This window comes from Tubulanus polymorphus, chromosome 6 (genome assembly GCF_964204645.1).
Source record: "Tubulanus polymorphus chromosome 6, tnTubPoly1.2, whole genome shotgun sequence".
NCBI lineage: Eukaryota > Metazoa > Nemertea > Palaeonemertea > Tubulaniformes > Tubulanidae > Tubulanus > Tubulanus polymorphus.
The window spans coordinates 12,166,571-12,186,401 of NC_134030.1; the positions used below are offsets into that span (position 1 = coordinate 12,166,571).

At 37.3% G+C, this 19,831-nt stretch overlaps 1 protein-coding gene across 2 annotated transcripts in view; it reads right to left on the reverse strand.

The window, feature by feature from the left end:
• The window catches only part of LOC141906752 (phosphopantothenate--cysteine ligase-like), a 39,404-nt gene that overhangs the window by 16,400 nt on the left and 3,173 nt on the right, over positions 1-19,831 (reverse strand). For both annotated transcript variants that reach the window (XM_074796077.1, XM_074796078.1), the window contains 4 exons: positions 15,341-15,429; positions 14,300-14,427; positions 7,898-7,996; positions 6,625-6,740 (listed from right to left, as the gene is read on the reverse strand). In XM_074796077.1, coding sequence (XP_074652178.1) covers positions 6,625-6,740; positions 7,898-7,996; positions 14,300-14,427; positions 15,341-15,429 — 432 coding nt within the window. The remainder of the gene's footprint in view (positions 1-6,624; positions 6,741-7,897; positions 7,997-14,299; positions 14,428-15,340; positions 15,430-19,831) is intronic.

A 19,831-nucleotide genomic window follows, 5' to 3' on the forward strand; every position in this document is an offset into this window, starting at 1 on the left:
GAAGCAGCTCTGGCTAGGGACCTAATCGATAAATATGGAAAAATGTTGATCCAGAGGAAACAGCTGTTGCTTTTATGGACGGTTCCTGTCTCAGTAACCCAGGCCCTTGTGGTTCGGGTGCTGTAATATTTCTGGGCAATAACCATCTAGAGCTTAAAAAAGCTGTATCTGCCAGAGGCTACATTCTTCTAGCTGAACTTTTGGCAATTCAATTAGTACTTGAGCAGATGGTTATTGAAGTTCAATCTAACCCATCAACTACACGTCAAATTAAAATTAAACTGTTGGAATCCTTTCACTCAATTGGAAGAACTCTTTATACCTAGACACTGTCAATAGACCAGAGTTTAGGATGTCCGTTATAAAGGATCATGGTGCTAGCACCTTCAGCTCTGATACCCTACTCGGGTTTGATGAAGTTAATCTTTGCTGGACCTTCTCTATTGGTTCTGCTGGAGAACTTCTCTATTAAAACAATTGGAAGCTTTCATTATCAGTTCTGGAAGATTTAACTTATATCATTGTCTTTCAAGGTCTCATCTTAATCATATGGTTGTACAGTGTATATACATACTTATATATTTACCTAAATAAATTTCTAGGTATTCTCATATGCAATTTCTTTTAGGGGTGCTTGATATTACTTACTGCTTAAAACTGCTGATTATTTAAGTAATAACTGCTGCAAGGTAAAAATGGTGCTGCTTAACTAGCCTCGGTAGACTGACTGCTGTGTCATAGCAATTTGGGTGCTTTTGTGTAATTCACAACTATTGCACTGTAATATTGGTGCTGTTTATGTAACTAATTAGCTCTCATGGTACGATTTCTGCTCGCAAATAATGCTGGTGCTGCCCGTATAACAAACAAGTTTTCGTGGTACGATTATTGCTCTGCAATAATGGTGCTGTTGTGTAACTTACTACTAATATATATAATTATTACCATAATAATAAAAATATAATAGAATATCATGTAAAAGTTATTCTCAAATGTGATATATTCACAAATATCAAATATGCAACTGGTTTGAATTTTCGTTCAGCCATTACTGAGAAATACGACTTAAAATAATCGGCAATTTCAGCACGTGCTCACTGTTATTGTTTATGTAAGCAGGTGCATGTTTCTGTCATCTCTGACAGACGCTCGCGGCTACCAGTCATTTCACTAGACATTTCATGCGATATTTTATCACTTTGGGAGTGATTTGAATTAATAAACTCTTACTATGGTATACAGTTGCTACCGTTGTATAGGGCATGATAATGGTATATAAGTGAGTAGCGCTGTAGATCTGTGAACACGGTGAACAAATGCTGTTTATTTTATCAATTATACTAGCATACTAGCGTGCACACGTGCTTGTGTTGATTGTCATAGTTAACATCATGAATATGCCACCGCGGGTTGTATGTGAACTATGAGCACGGAGAGAAGGATAAATATATGACTAATTAACGGATTCTTCGAGCAACTTTTTTCGATAAGTCAGATCTCGGGTGGTTATATATACTTAAGTTTCTTCTGGTTAAGAAATCACGGAAAGTTCAATTATGACAGCATTTTCCCTTTATCACCTTCTTCAGGGGATAAATAGCTAAATTATGCAACACTTTAGATCCTAAACCATCAGAAAAATTATGTAATCGCACTTTCTCTGAAGTTTCAGGTGCTGATGTTAAAAAGAAAATCTTCTATAAACATTGCGAGCTGGATCAACTACCCATGCCTATTCTGAAGAAGCGCATTGACGTTGTCACCAAAATAACTAAAATTCACTCGAATAATAAATTGTTCACTGACGTCTTGAGAAATGCCAGTGAAATATAAACATGGTCTCATTAGACTGCTCATAAAAAAGCCTGATCTTGTTCCTGAACATGTCTTAAACAACTATAGGCTAGTGTCAAATTTGCCTTTTGCTGCAAAACATGTGGAGAAATTTGTTTCTGAGCAGTTACTTTAACACTTGTCTATATATGAAAAGTAAAAATAATAAATATAGTTGCAAAGCAGCGATAACCGGTTTGTGCCTAGCTGGATTAAATGTCGTACCAGAAAGCTTGCAAATGATTTCACTGAAATCAGTTCATAACGCAGCCCTATTTTGAAGGAGCGCCACCTAGAGGTCAGCACATATCATGGATACGTTGACCCACATGGCTACTAAGTGCGGAGTACAAATGTACCAAGTTTAGGGAAAATAACTTCGAGAATAATGAGAATATCGTGTTTGTTTTATTCCCTAGTGGCAGTTGTATGAACTTATTTAGTTGGTTAGCATACTATACATATATATATATATATGTACTCAGGGAAGCACTTGGAAATAAAGGGATTTCAAGCGAAGCTACCGGCATTATACTCAGCGCTTGGCGTGAAGGAACGAACAAACAATACAGATCGTTCATTAAAAGATGGGAACGTTTTTGTGATAAAAAAGCCACCGATGTTTTTTCGCCAAATGTTGCTGATGTATTAGATTATCTTACTGAGTTGTTCCAGAATAATTTGGGCTATAGTAGCATTAACTCTGCTCGTTCAGCGCTTTCATCTTTTATTACCCTGGATGGTTGGCCATGTGGAGAACACGTGTTAGTCCGGAGGTTTATGCGGGGAGTGTTTAATAGACGGCCGGCGTTACCTAGATATGTACAGATCTGGGATGTGAATATTTTAATTAAATATTTTGAGTCACTACAGCTGTCAGGACTAAATCTGAAGTCATTGACATTTAAACTTGTTACATTGTTATTGATATTGAGTGGTCAGCGAGCGGAAACCATGAGAAAACTGAAGTCATCTAAGTGTTCGCTGACAGACAATGTCGCTGTTTTCTATATAGACTCTGTTTTAAAAACTTCTAAGCCTGGGTCGCATGTTAAAACTGTGGAGTTCAGTGGTTTCCCTAGTAATGAAAATTTATGCCCGGTCCGACATATTCGGGAGTATATTCAGCGCACTCCGAGCTTGCGGGCAGAAACGGATGCATTGTTTATAAGTTACATTAAGCCACATGGTGCTGTGTGTACGGAAACTATAAGTGGTTGGGTTAATGTCTACGCTTAGTTCAGCGGGGATTGACACGTCGATTTTTAAGGCGCATTCAACGAGATCAGCATCAACGAGTGCAATGTATAAAAGTGGAGTGCCAGTGGATGACATACTTATGAAAGTAGGTAGGAGGAATGCTGGAACTTTTGGAAAGTTTTATAATAAAGATGTTGTGTCAACAGATTAAGGGGAAAAATATATATATTTGTAATATCCTTGAATTTGAAAATAATGAAGTGGTTTACATTATTTCTTTTAGTTGGGCTTTGAATACCATCATGCTTTAAAGTCTCATGTTATCCAAAGTGACCTAGATTGATGATGAGATAGAATTATTAAATTAAACGAGACTTACCTGTAAGTCGAAGTTTGATTGAGATTCTATCGAATCGTCAATCGGGAACGGAGAGATAACTTGCCCACCCTTTGTTTGCTTGTTTGTTTTCCCTCCCTAGTTGGTTTTATTTGGGTTTATTATGATGTCATTCAAAGCGTTAAAGAATGAGTAGCAGATGCGGATGTGCTTCTCAAGTTATCTCTCCGTTTCTGATTGACGATTCGATAGAATCTCAATCAAACTTCAACTTACAGGTAAGTCTCGATTAATTTAATAATTTTATCGCCAACAGTTAAGGACCTAGGAGCAAAAATCGTTGTTTTCACAGTCCCCTGGTGGCAGTTGTATGAACTTATCATGCAGGTTAGCATGTTACACTCATGTCTATGTACTTATACCAAGTTTTGTGATTTGCATAATAAACCGATCGCATTACATGTCAAAAAACAGATGCTGAAATGAGTTTTCAAAATTTACGCCCCTTAGTGGTTAAAATAGGAACTACTTATGTGAGGGAGTTCGTTGTATTTAGTAGCCGGTGCATGTGTATCAATTTTCAGAGAAATCCATTGAAACCCTTAGTCAATACAGATGAAAATGCGTTTTCCAGTGTCTTATAGGTGGAGAACCATATGAGTTACCTACTTAAAAAATACATCAATACAAGTGTCTTGTAAAGCACTACTGACCACACGTTGCAACCACTTATCATCTCCAACGGTTAAGGAGCTAGGGGCAAGAATCTCATTAAAAAAATTTGGAGTCGCATTTTCGAGTCCGTAGAGCCCAAACGGTTAATCGCAAATACGGCGTGCCATTGACTTATTTAACCGCCGAGCTGTCGTGAACCACTTTCCTCAAAGACAAATTTTCCTCACACAGTAACTTTTCGATGTCAGAAAGTACAACACCCCCTGGTGGGTATCTCACTTAAATGCTCCTGAAGATCAATAGGAGTGTTCCATATTTGTTTGAGGTAATTATTTACTACCAATAATCTGTTTAGAACTATTTTGTTACTTTGTTTCTTTCATCACCTCACAGCGGCAATCTTATACTGCAGCGCTAATATAATACATTTGTATATACGCGCGCCAGCAGTCAGCCGGCTGTTTGCGATTGTAGGTTACAATATGGCAGTGTGTGTTAGAAATCACCTGAGCGAGTCTATATATATAGCAGTGACTCGTCGATGATAGTCGCGATGATCGGCGATGACAGCACTCTCACACATCGGCAGGCACGTATTGTCAGCCTCATACGATTAAGACAAACTAATTGACAAATCAGTGAATCAAAATCTCCTGATGAAGGGCCTCGGCTTATTGGCGATGCATTAAGAAATCCATGTATTTTAGGCTAAAAAACTGCTCTCGGCTTATTGGCCGAGTCGGCTTAATCGTCGGAAATACGGTACCTCCAAGGTATATGCATTTGGTACACCTCACATAAGTTTCAAATAAATCCATCAAGGAATATTGTAATGCTAGCAGAATATAGTCTTCCAGGCTCTAGCGTATAGATAGCATTCATTAGCTCTATTCAGGGAAGATACTGCAAGGATGCTAATGCTTGTGTATACGATACCGCAAGGCCATAAAAATTCCCCAATTGCATTCAAACGTGAGGGATGACTAACCTCATTCAGTCATCGACACATATATGGTTGAAGAGATGTCACTCACGCTCGATGTCCTCTTGAGTCTGGGTTGAAGTAGACAATGTCATTTAAAATAACTTGATTACGTTATTCTGTATGAATTATATGTGCGATTTGTATATTGTATATTTTTATTCTAAAATTTTTTACTTTATTGAATTTGGGAATTTTATATGTAATAAGGATCAATAACAATTGCACCAATAATGCACTATGCACAGGGTTTCAGTGCCTAAATTTTTCAAGTACAGCCTTTCGGCTCGCACTGTATCCCTCGGAAACTACATCATGTATTTATGAAAAAAAAAAAAAATAATACTATCGATTATCAATTATATTGTATGTACGGTTTACGAAAAATGAATATCTATCTATCTATAAAGAATTGAAATGAATTGTCACCTAATACACATGCCATCAGAGGACACGGAGCCGTATATGACAGCTATGCTATTATAAATTGCTAATCTCATGAAACCTGCATACCCCTAATATCGAACATATTTTCTAAAACATTTGAATATTGAAATTATATGTTTACCCATTTTTATATTGACCGCTTGTAGCCGCCGATGAAATTCACGCCGGCCCTACATGGATCATAGATTGCTTCGTCATTCCACCAGCATCCCCATGTCAGGGTCTTACTAATAGGCCTAACAGTCGATTATCCAGAGTCAAATAACGATCTGGTCTAGTCATCCATGGTTTCATAGTAGGCCAAATTGACTGTTGTCGACCATCCCTTTATAAAACCATGTTGACGGTTGAACAGGATTTTAAATTCCCTTCATTTTCATGGCATGGTTCGGCTGCATCAGCGTACACACGACCTTGGTCGACACAGTATCCAGACAAGATCAAGAATACGAACAAGGATGTGCAAAAAACCTGTTATTGCTCATTTGCAGCTATATTTATAATCATTATTCTTATGCACCTGTCACTCGTATTTCTCCTATCCATACCAATAGTGGCGGGGCAGAACAAGATTGTTCCAAGAGAATATCATAAGCTGCAGGCTATCAACCAGTATGATGATTATATAGGGGCCTGGACAAGTCTGATCAGCCTAACTCCTACTTTAGCCATTAGGGAAATGGCAAAATGTTTTTAAACTGTTTGTGAAGTCCTTAACAAATGAATAGCATATGTACAAGTCACTCTTCAAACAGAACAGGTTTCTAGTTTTGAGTTCCACATTAGATTGCAAAGGGACTTCTAAGAAGAAACAAATGATCCGTCACGCAAGCCAGTCATTGACCCTCACCAGACAGGTCGCGTAGCTCGCTGCAAAATGTTGGGGAAAAGCACATTCGCAGATGCCTAACTATTTACTGATGTAAGAACTGTCTCTTAACTCCCTCACCGTGCAAAGCTATGTATTGAAATCTAAGCCGTTTTGAAATCTTAGGTAAAACAAAAAGCAGTCAGGCCTTCATTTGCTTTTGTAGAAGCGTGCATCCAGTAAAATTTTCCATTCTGAAGGGGCTTTATGACACCTTTTGTTGGGGAGGGGACCTTGATATACCAAATCTGGAATGGATGAGTTAAAAAGCAAAATACCCACCAAGTCTTCTTTAGGAATATAGAAATCTGAGACAGCAGCAGCAAGGTAGAGCATAGCCAATTTTCCAACTGACTTCAATTCAGTAGCGCATACTCGCAGAAGATGTAGGTATTCTCCTGTAAATCGATATAGATGTGTGTAGGATGTTTGAAATAAAAAGCCTATGCACAAACAGATTTAAATAGCTGCTATGAGTATTCACTGACACAAAGCTAACAAAAAGGACAACTTTGCTTTACTTTGAAAACTTGCCTGCATATGGTACTCAATTAAGATAATACAACAAATCATAGCTGGCCAGGACAGACATTACGAGTAATGTTGGGATGTCACGCTATATAACAAACCCCTCCCCAATATTTAGCGAATTTGTACAATGTTCTCATGAATGATGGAGATAAAGTTAAAAGGTTGGAAATCCATCTTTGGATGGAAGATATTCAACCCCGCATATGTGAAAGACCCAGATATTTGATCAAAGCCTTTTCAAAATTTCTTTTCTTGAAAACTTCACAAATCTGTAAAAAGCGCTTATTTTGGCGAACAACAATGGCTGCCAGACAGTCATCTTGATTCTGATCAAGCCAGTTTTCTGGCAGAAGATGTATCTAGTGTAGATACATGTAAAGACAATCCATTGAACTTTCTTCAGAACTGCCCAAAATAATTGGATCCCGTTAACGGATGGACAGATGGACGAAAAGTGAACGCACTAGCCGGCTGGGACTTGAGTCCCAAGTGGCCTAAATACATAAGGGATCATTGAATTGATCATTTCAGGAAGTAGAAGTCATTGCTATATCATCAAAACTGATTCATTTCATAGTTCAATGTAGGAATCATGCATAATCGGGTCAAGATATTTCCTGCGACACTACACTCCCTCGAGACACCCTACAGTGGAACACAACTATTAAACATTTGTTGATGACGCAGGTAGATGATGCCTATTTCCCAGCACACAAAAGATTCGGCTGGGAAAATAAATTGGCAAAAGAGAATAATGGTGTGGATAATCGTTCCTGCAGATGATAAAAATTTCAGCACTTTTTGATTAACCGAATAATCAAGCTACCTCAATTATCTCTGTTAACCTAAATTATTAGACTAGCACAATGTTTTAGTTTTTAAACAAGCTTTGATTGCAGACACGAATGAACAACTAAATTAGAATTTGAAAGAACCAGTTAATTTTGTTGAAAATAATCGCACTATTATCAATTTTTTAGAAATTCAAAGTATCAGGTTCACTTACTTAAGGTTATTTCCTTACCTATGGTTTGAAAACCTATCAATAAAAGTCTGTTTTCTGCTTTGGCTCTTTGATATCTTTCGAGAATTTTACTCAATGCTGGAACTTGAATCTCATCCACTAGAAAAGAGAGTAAGGATAATCAATTTTGCATACATAAGACAACTATACACACAGAATGAAACAGATTGGAAATTTCATGGGACCAGCATGGAAAGTTATCATTTGAGTTAATGAAAATTGTGAGCAAAAATTCTAGCAATTCATTTATTCAGCATTGTGCAATGATATCGTTGACTTGCGAGCCCGTAGCCAGGATTTTGAAAGGTTGTTCTTAAATTACAAAAAGGGCAATTTTGCACGTTCTTGATCCCAGGAAAGCGAGCATCCTCTGCTAAAAACCAGAATTCTGTAGCTATTCCACAAACAATAAAAACACAACAAATGAATTTGAGTATAATCATGTGAAATGTAAGAATGAAATTTATTGATGCCAAATAGTTAAATTTAAAATGTTTGCTTAATGCATTTCATCTTGAGTGTTTTCCCGCGAATATTCTCGCCTAAGTTTATGTATCTATATCCTCAACGTAATGTATGTGCATGAGGTGACTTTTTGTATATGATTTTTTGTATAAATCCGTTTTCTGCCTAATTGGTTCATATGTCGAACTGGGAAGCGTACGAAGATTTCATCAAAATAATTCTAGCCCATAACATATGACTATTGCCAAGAAGCGCAACCTGGGTCAACATTATGCTGGATATGTGGAGATTAGGAGTCCATTTGTCAAAGCATCGAAGCAATACGGTCCAACTTGTTTATGTCTCAGATGGAGCGAACGGGGCAGGGCCATCATTATATTGCTGACTTATCAAAATTACACTTACACAGCCCGACGTTTTTCAGTGTGTAAACTCTGTCATACTCGGCATTATAGGACTTATAGGCAAAAAACCTTAAATGACTTCACAGAATTTGATAATGAGTCTAGGATTTTCTAAAATTTTGAAGAATGTTTTCTCTGGTTATGAGATCAATTCAAATTCACTCCTGAATACATTAATCAAAAATAAGTAAAATAAATTCTTATTTTATTGAAAGAAATCCCCAGAACACAGATTTAAAAATGAATTATGTGTCAATTTATCCAGACAAAATAATTACAGCAAAATCAACTGACGATCAACAAGGAGGAGTTTTCATTTATCTTCGGATAATTTGTCTACCCCTGATGATACAAGCATTTTGGAGACATCTTTTGAAACCTCAACACTTTAACTGCGCGCGTCAATTAGTCAGCCACAGTCGATTTTTTATGCCATCTGACCTCTTTCCGCCTGTAATTAAGCAATCTAATGTAAGAATTACTCAGTAATGTAATATAATAGAGGAGTGAAAGAAAGTATAATAGATATCTTAGGAGACCAATTTAAATTGTGCGTTTGTCGTTAAACGTCTATTACTACTGTCTCGCAGAGCATAGACACCGACCGTTAAGCCGTGTGGAATTGGTATTTTAAGGGCTATTCGGTTTACTCCAAAACAAGTCTCTGATAAACTTTTAAAAGCTTCATATCAGGGGTATATCGTAGGACTCTTGATGCTTGGAATTATCATCCCATAATAACAATGAATCCAATTGTGCATGTACACTAGCATGACTGATTACTAATCCAAATATTTTAAACATGACATTAGAAAAAAACAATTACACAAAACGTCAAGTACTTACAACATCTGAGACGCGTTATTTGAAACGTACACTTGCACACTATGGTTTAAATTTATTCCCACCAGCTGCAAGAATCGGCAAAGGAATTGAAGACCGTAGTGACCAGTTCATTCCACGATTAATAGCTGGAAAGAAAGTAATCGAAATAAATAGTCGTATACATAAGTGTAAACCATACCTTACTAACTACTAAGGCTTTCTACTGGCTCTACACACTACATGAAGGGCCTAAATCTATTCTAGGCGTATCCTCCAAAAAGCTAGACATTAGGCACGTAGGTAGCCAACAATGATCATTGCTTTGCCGAGTACTCATTTACTACCATATGTACTCATATCATAGCACCACCCAGTGGAAAGGTAACCTTAACTGCAGTTAGACCAATCATGTCTAACATTCCCTGGTTAGTGGATTCTCACCTTAAATTACATAAACTCTGCTGTCGTTGTCATCGATCCGAGTTGTCAACGGGAACGCGGAAGTAAAATTCCATATGAAAATCCCTATCATTTCTGTCCATATTAGGCCTACGTTGATTTGAGCCAGAAATCTTCAGGAAATGCAGCCAACGTAAATTGATTTACTATTAGAATTAATCAATTGACTCATTTTAGGGATCATAGTTCATTAACTCTTTCGATGTTGTCGGCGAACAGGTTCGCCGAGAATTGATGTGAAATTGGTTATCTTAGAACGCTGTTGGCGAAAATATTCGCCGATGTCAATCAGGTGACTTCGTTGCTGATTGGTTAGTCGTTAAAGCTATTCGAAGCATCTTAGCCAATCACCCACATGTAGGCGGTTACTACTAGCTGAGCTTCCATGAATTTCAATGTCACTACACGTGTTTTGAATGGTTAGATGCACTGACATACATACTAACTGCGTTAGTAACTAGGCGCTTAGTGCATACATATATGAATGTATACAATACGCGGCTACAGCGTTATATAGACTCGCATACATTTACGAGCATCTGCAGTTATTTGAAGCAATCATGGATAACAAACGTTTATATACTTGAATATATATCTCTAATTTCTTTTAGAAGTATTACATAGTAAATATATACTGCAAAATTTTACTGTTTTGAGGGGTCTACTTGACCCCTCATAGACCCCAAGACCCCAAATTGAATTTTTGAAAATAATATTCCGGTAGCTGAGGTCATAAGCTCCAAGAAAATTATAACTATCATTATGCTATTTCCATTAGCACGACTGCAATAAGGCTTTGAAAAAAATACTACAAAATTGTTCTTAAACAATGAAACTAATTCATCACAGCTGAATACCATTAATCAATAATATATTTAACACGGAAAGAGTTAAAGGGGTCATGAAGAGGTTTTTGAGATATGGCTAAAAGTATTTTTTATCATCAATTATACCCTATTTATTGATTTAGTGGTCAAGAAATTAATTCTTAATTCTTCGATTAGTGTTAAAATGAGACTTTTGATCGGCCGCGCTGATTCCTTCCCAACAAAGTGGTGTAGTGTATAGAAATGGGTGATACTAACAGCGATAAAAGTGCAAAATAGTGACTCAAATACATCAGATTCCTATCAAACGTCTGATGTTTAGGAAGCTGTTATTAATACAGTCGAAATTATTCCATTTAATTTAGACCTGATGCCTTAGAATGAAGGAATTTGTGACTATAGAGTACAGCATATTTCAACGTCCGGAGCAGCGAGCATTCATCGTCATTAAGTCATTCCCTCTGTAAAAACTACGCGGAGGGGAATGACTGATATAGACATCGCAGATATTTCTGTGGGTAGAGATATTTTTATCCAGTACTGGACCATAAAAGCGTCCTGAAACCGTTAACTTGTTCGTGAATCCAAGCCCTGCCTGCGCCATCCCGGCCGTGTAATAGTAATGTGTGCTGCATACATACAGTCAGTATGTTGTACATACTACAGCGATGTGGGTCACTGGGGAAAGCCAGTACTATATGCAGTGAAAAGCGCGTATCTCGATAAATTTAAGCTGAAAATGATTTCAACCATCCGCCATGTTGGCTGTATATTGTCCGCAGTAAATGACGGATCCGGACTAATTGTAGGTCTGAATCCGCGATTTACGGTTGAATTTGACGCTCGGTAATTTGTAGGCTTTTCGGGATGTACTTTTATCAATGGATGACAATGCTTTGCGTTATTCTTGTCACTGTTTAGACCCGGTAATTACACGGGATTAATTCATAATAAATTACTATACACAAATTCGAAATGGTCAGGCGCTGAGTTATATTTCTGACAGAAATGAAAATTACGTTTATAAGCTTTTAGTGGTCGAATCTGAGAGGAGTTACATTTTATGAAAAAATTTTGGCTGGAAAGTGGAAAATTTATAATAATAATAATCAACAGAATTACAAGAGGGTTTCTGCGAAAGCAGCAGAAACCCTAATAAATTATTTGACGCCTGCGAAAAAAATGTAGAATTTTTGGGACAAGCTAATGTGGAATTGCAAATTTGATATTGAAGTTTTAAGAAATTTTGGGGAATTATGAGATTTGGTGATTGGGTAGGTGATACAGGTCTATGACTGTAAATAGTGGTTTAATTGTGTCAACGGTCTGGCCGATCAATAATCATTTGTATGCTTAATACACTACGCTCGAAGCTATTTTAAGCACACTCAAACGCAATTTCTGCTCGAAGCTATTTTTAGCACACTCAAACGCAATTTCATTAGCCCGTAATTTCACTACTAATGGGCGAATTGAACGGATTAAGCAAAAACATATTTTGTAATTGGTTTTTTTGTTTATGGTGCGACGCTTGGTTCGGTAGTTATGGGCTTTCAAAGACGAAACCCCTCAAAATCTTGGTTCTATAAAATTTGTGTTGACCCGACATTCATCATTTCTAGCGCGAATACTGATATTCAAGGTGTATGATATAACGATTTATTGTGTTCGCCACACGGCTGATTCACAGAAAGCATCGAATTTTTAGAGATGAGTCTGATATTTGCATGACTGGCATACTTGCTTTATCATCATTTATTGAAGTCATTTTATTAACGTTCGCATTAGCGATCCGTTTTGGAGCCTGATTATTTGTATTAGATTGTTAACTGGGGCCCAGTGGAGTGTTCACGTTGAAAACAGTTGTGTACAGTCGCGTAGGCAATATCGCCTTATACTCTCGTGTTCACTGCGTGTTTGTATCAGTTGTAGAGTACGCGCGCCACGGTGCAGGTCGCGCGTAACAAGGATTTGTCTGAGTGAAGATGTAAGCTACTTAAAGCAATCCTATCGTGGAATTATTAACAAGAGATCCTGGATCTTAATATCTCGGGCGCAGAATGTTATCTAATGTAATACGTAGGCGCCATCTGATCGATGCATCTGTGAGGTTTTCCTTGAACACTTCATGTGTAAAATCTGCTGATTTCGGTGAACAACATCATCGAAATCTAATCATCGCGGCAATACACGAGGTTTGGGCCTATTCCATTGTGCGCGCATAATCTTCCGTGAAGTAGCGTATCGATTGAATCTTCGGCTATTTGCATAATGAAATAGATATGGGGAGACGGAATCGATACTACGGCTATCAAATTAAAAATAAACATATGAGACTCTCCCATGACTGGGAAATGAGAAACTAGAACCGAGCAGATTAATAGATGAGAAGATTTAAACACCGGTTTGTCTGCGTCAATCGAATATGCCCTCACATTGATTGACAGCGGGAGCTCAGCCAACCGCAGGGAGCAGTTATTTTACTTCAATGTAACGTTGTACATCGGCCTTCTAGCCGTTTTATGAAACAAAATGCTCCTCGAAAATTCTTTAAAAATCGCCACAAATTCGTCGATTTCTCTTAAATGAACGCGATATTCAAAATTACATTTCCAAAGATTTTAGCCGCATGATGAAGCTACATTTTGCACATAAACATAGTAGATTGCATGACTTCATGTCAAAGTTATAACCTCATTTGTTAACAAAAATTCAATTTTTGGACCCATTACAACATCTTGGGCTTAGCCAGAGATAAAAATCATTTTCCTTGGCCATTTTTTCCATGGCCAATGGTTTCCATGTAGTTTATATAACAGGTATGAAAATTAGCTTTCTCAGATTCCAGTCTAAAGTGTCAGTTGAGAGAGCAATTGATGAACATCAATTTTTGATATGATATAAGTAGGCCTACCAGCATATTTACGACTGTGTTTGTTGTGTCAAATATGAAGCTTTCATTTTGATAGCATTTGTAGTGTTCATCATTTCAGTAACAAGATTTGTATTGAGAGATAGTTTTTTACGGGGTCCAAATAAAGATGGAGTTTTAGTTTCAAGAATGGTTTTCTCATTTTGTTTCATAACATTATAGCAATTTAGAGCTAACAAATCAACTTTCGTGTCTAGTTTTGACTATATCCTTGATGTCTCAAATATATATATATATATATATATATATATATATATATATATATATATATATATATATATATATATATATATATATATATATATATATATATATATAGATATTCTTTGACATAGGCCTGCATTTAGTTAAAAGGTACATTTAATGTTTTAGTTTTGAAATGCTATATTAAGATATTTTTCGATGATGCTATGTCAGGATGCCGTGTTCCTAATATTGTTTAATTCAAGAATTAATTATTAAGCCTTAAGAAAAATCACTTTAGGCCTACCTATTATTCTATTTTCATCAAATTTCATCACATCCATGAATGAAGAAGGGGTAAAATGTCGTGCAAAAGGTGTCAATGATCGATTCCTGTGCAGGAATATAACAGCATAACCTTCATCAAGAAAATATCTAAAGGTAAGGGTCAAGGAATGTCAAATTTTCTTGAAACTTCTAATGAGTAATATGGGAGGACATGCTCGTTTCCAGATTCACAAAAACAACCCTTATGTACGAATCTTGTCACCGTGACTGAAACCCTTCTTTGCTGTATCTCTGGTGGACAAACTAGACTCCTCCTTTCTTTGAATATGAAATTGTATATTTCACTATGAATTACAAAAAAATAACACACTTGAAAAATCTTAACACAATACTATTCCACAGAAAAAGATGACAACGCTTTCGAAAATAAATTCCCCAAGGAAACTGGAGCTTTTTTGCCAAGGGGTAATATTTTTGAAGAGGCGTCATTGGAGGAGATATGTATTATCCTAAACTAGTCAACTTCGGAATGCATTGAATTGTTCATGCTAACCATAGTACATTGCCATGTGACTTTAAGCATCATACAGAATGGCAACAGAATTCACACGCACATACCCGGTACAAAGATCTTCATTGATTTAATAGTCCATTATCCTCCAAGAATTACCAGATATAAACCCCGGGAATTCCAAAGAATTCATTCGGAATTTAAAATACCAAAACTGAACTCAAAGAGAAAATGGTCCGGGATGCCAAGATGGCGGAGGACCAGGCCGGTCTCGGGTGGATTTATAAAACCCATCAGTGGCGAAAAAGCCTCGATTACGTGAGCGGGACCCGTCTCTTTGAAAGACACTCAAACCGTAAATAATCAAATGTCCTGCACATGAGCAGGAAGTTGATGGTGGTGCCACTGCATGATGTGGTGTTGGACGCATGCTGGGTTCGGAAAATCTTCGACAAGTAGGGCCTATACTTAATCCTAGGCAGGTTAGGCATTAGTCATAAAATACAGGTAGCGTATCTGATGGTAATATCATATCGCTTAAAAGGATACTCTGCAGATGCTGAACCGCGTGTACCAATGCTAAAATTATCAATGAAACGAACAGTTCTGCTTTCCAGTGGTACTGTTGTTCCTCCAGACTGAAAAATAAAATATAACTGTTAACACAAACCATTCTACTTTAATCAATTGAAAGATACATGTCCAGTCTATCTATCATGATGCTTAAGAGTGCAAGCTTATATGAAAGCCTCATTAGCAGATTAAATATGACAGAAAAATCATTCAGTCATCTTTATGATAACTAGGGACCCAGGGACACCATGCCCACTTGGGAATTGGTGGTACAAGTGCAGATCCGCACCTCTCGTGATTGATGCAACTTACTGAATTACAAATCACTGTTCTAGCTTCAGAATGTCTCACGGAATCCAATGCAGTGATTCATTTTATGATATCTTCACTAGAAAGTAGATTTTTGGCCCGGTTTTTATCTCAGAACCTTTTATCCGATAACCTTGAAATCTAAATTTTTGAATCGATAATGACAATTCAATAATTTCATTGATATTTTGAATATGAAACATCGTCACACTGTTATATTTAAGGAAATGGATATTTTGCCAATGAGGCATTATTTTAGTAAACGCTATTTTGCCAATGGCTATATATAATAAGATATAGAAATAAAATATTACAATAAAATCATTATATTGGGTTTAGGGTCAGAGTTTCGATAGGGTTAGGGTCTAGAGGGTCCAGGAGGTTAGGGTTAGGGTGAGGTTTAGGGTCCGTTTTAACCCCTTGGGATAGGGTTAGTGTAAGGTGAGGCTATATGTAGTGAAAACTTACGGGTAGTTTTGAGCCCGGTGGTCTAGTGGAAAGACGTTAGGCTAGCAATCTGCTGGTCCAGGTTCGAATCCCATTCTATGCTGCTATTTTCTCTAACTCTGTTCTCCACAATTTCCTTAAATTTTCTCACCCACCTCAGTGTGCATGGAATCTCGTCAATTAGCCAATCAGAACGCATCATTGGCAAAATAGCATTAACAGGAATAATGCCGCTTTGGCAAAATATCTGTGATAGACATTTATTAGGGACATTTTGGTGATTTGTGTTCTGTATTGTGTGTCCGTTATTGCGCTTGGACGGTGTATTGCACGTGGCGTCTGATTTATATAGTTTAGTATTGCTTTATGTGTATTTTGTTCTGTCCTGGTCGAGGAGATCCGGTGGATGGTAGAAACCAAATCTTTTATTCCGTTAGTGTAGAGACAGAGACTCTTTCTTTTATTTTCATTTGTCTGCTTGAATTGATTTATTTTGTATTATGCTGGAAGCATTGGACTTGATTATTTTCATTTGCGTGACATTATGATTATTTCAGTGCATGATATCTTATGTTGCTTTGGTGGCTGAAATTTCATTTGGTTTATTTAACTAGAGCATAGAGGATTGCTTGCTTGGTGTCTTTATTGATTGCTTCCTTGGTTATTGATTATTAATTGCTTGCTTGACAACCAGGTGATTCAAAATTTTTGATTTGTATAAAGTAACTAGGGGTCCAGGGACACCATGCCCACTTGGGAAGTGGTTCCAAATGCTCAACAATCTAACAATTTCAATATTCAACGCCGCCTGGTGACCATATACAGAATCCAATGACCTTGAAACTCACCACGATCATAGAACATGTCACCAGCTACGATTTTGTAATTGATTGTAATAACAAAATATGCCTTGTTACCACTTTAATAATGGAAATACTAAGTTATTCTACTATTCAACGCCCCTGGTGACCATATTCAAAACCCAATGACCTTGAAACTCACCACAATCATAAAACATGTCACGAACTATAACTTTGTAATTGATCGTGGTAACAAAATATGCCTAGGTACCAATATAATAAGGAAATACTAAGTTATTCTACTATTCAACGCCCCCTGGTGACCATATAGAATAACTAATGGCCTTAAAACTTGCCACAATCATAGATGATGTCATGAGCTACAACTTTGCAATTGATTGTGGTTACAAAATATGCATTGATACGAATATAATATAGAAATACTAAGATATTGCATTATTCAACGCCCCCTGGTGGCCGTATACAGAAACCAATGACCTTGAAACTCACCACAATCATAGTACACGTTATGAGCTACAACTTTCTAAACGATTGTGGTAACAAAATACGCTTAGGTATCAATATAATGTGGAAAAACTTTTTCCCACTTACGAATGAGTACTGCTGACACCAAGATGGCCGCCAATTGCGTCATAATTGGCTGATGAAAAATACCTGTCTTAGCTATAAAACATCCCTTTCCAAAGAATACCCATCACAAATTGCAATGAGAAATGATAAACCAGTAGGAAGCTACAGGACTCAGAATTTGGGCCAAAATTAACATTTTTGGGCACTAAAAAGGTCATAGGACGGCCATCTTGAGTCCGATCGACCCAATTTTTGCTATGCTGATGGGCCCTGGGGGAATTCACATATCATCCGAAAGATCAAGGTAATTGATCAAAGCGTCTTCAAAATTTCCCCCAAAAAGTTCAAAAATGAGTAAAAAGTGCTGATTTTGGCGAACAACAATGGCTGCCAGTCGGCCATTTTGAATCTGACAGGGCCAGTTTTTGGGCTGAAGATGTGTCTAGGGTAGATACATGTGTAACCCAAATATCAAGACATTACCTTGAAGCGTCTTCAAAACTTCCCAAAATAACTGGATTCCGACGACGGACGAAAAGTGAACGCATTAGCCCGCTGGGACTAAAGTCCCAAGTGAGGCTAAAAAGGGTATTTTTCGATTTCTATTTTCTTCGACTTAAATGCGGATTTATACACTAAACCAACCCCCAAGTGATAAAGATCGATCTTATTGGTTGATTCCATAAGATTTTTGCTCATTTGCACTGATAGACAGGTTTAAAGAATGATTTTACTACACGATGTCAAATCGCGTAGTAAAAACACGCATCACACTCTTCCTAATCAATAATGGTCGTCACAATCGATAGAAGCGCCCCGCACGGATATGAACATACCCATTTTAGAAGAGATAGATATCATAAAATAAATCACTGCATTGGATTCTGTGAGACATTCTGAAGTTAGAACAGTAATTCAGTAGATTGCGTCAATCACGAGAGGTGCGGATCTGCACTTTTACCCACAGGGGTTTGGCGATGGGCTTGGATTTTATTTCCGGGTTGTTGATAATGTCGCGAGAATGGCGCTAAATATGAACTGCTAATAAATTCAAAATATCATGGAAATACCTTTTGTTTATAGACAGACGTCCCTTTGGTAAACGCGTATATGTGGATACTACGAAGTGTCTTCTTAACCGATTCTGACTAGCTGACAAAGTCAGAAAAAAATGACGTCACTTGACGTCTGATTTGTAGTTCATGGGGATATCAGAAGTAGAATAACGTCATGCAAAAATCCGGCATTCCAATCACTAAAATACGGTAACTTATGGATTGGGTTATTTGAGAATGTATTTATTTCATGAAATTTCAAACAAGATTGGGTCGATGAATAGTTTAACAATGAACCTCGTTGATCGATCGAGTTGAAAATAGCTGAAATTCCCTTAGCAACAGGAGCGAATTCATAATAACAAAACGCGGCCGCGGCCCGGCGCCACGCGGTTCGGCGCACAGGTTCGAATCCCGGAGAATTACGCTCTCGCGCGCCCAGCTGTCATTCCCAGCCGCAGCACTGAAATACACTTTTTTAATCAAAAGTATTTACCCCAAAAACTGCGGTGAGAGTCGCGTTAGAGTCGTAAAATTTCTCCGCCAGCGCGGCGGCGGATCGGCACGGCGTAGTCTCGCTCTCGAGCAGCAGCAACATCGCGGTCGGCAAAAACATTAGTCTCCGCCCCTTCTTCACCAAATAAGGAATTCGGAACCGCTGGCCGCGTGGACTGCTTATTTTTAACCGTATTGCCGGCGGATTAGAAAGAAATGTATATTTTTCGCAAGAGAAATCAATTTTTGTACTGACATTCGCATTTCCTGCTAATTCGAGTTTTATCTAGCAGAAAATAATTTTCCGATTTGTGCATTTTAACGCATATTCGATTTTTTTCTTTTTGAAGGTAATTAAGAAATGCGTTGTAATCTTCCTTTTATTTCCAAATGGAGCTAATTCATAGGCCTAAATTAACTACCAGGTCAAAATTCTTCAATATTGCAAAAACCCCTCTCAGTTTCCACCATAGAAATGTCATTGGTTACATTATGGTTTCACAAAGAGTTTTAAATCATTAAAAAATGACACTTTATCTAAATCGAAAGAATAATCTTTTAAGCAGACAGTGGTACCGAGACCTAATTTATAAGAAATTTTTCAAGTTTTTTTCTCGCAAGAATTAAAATATTAAATTTCATTTGATCTTATAATATAACATTAAAGAATTATGAGGTTTGATTCATTTCTGAAATTTGGGCTTATAATATATCAAGCCCAAATTTCAGAAATGAATCAAAACTTACAGTTACAGAGTTACAGTTTCATC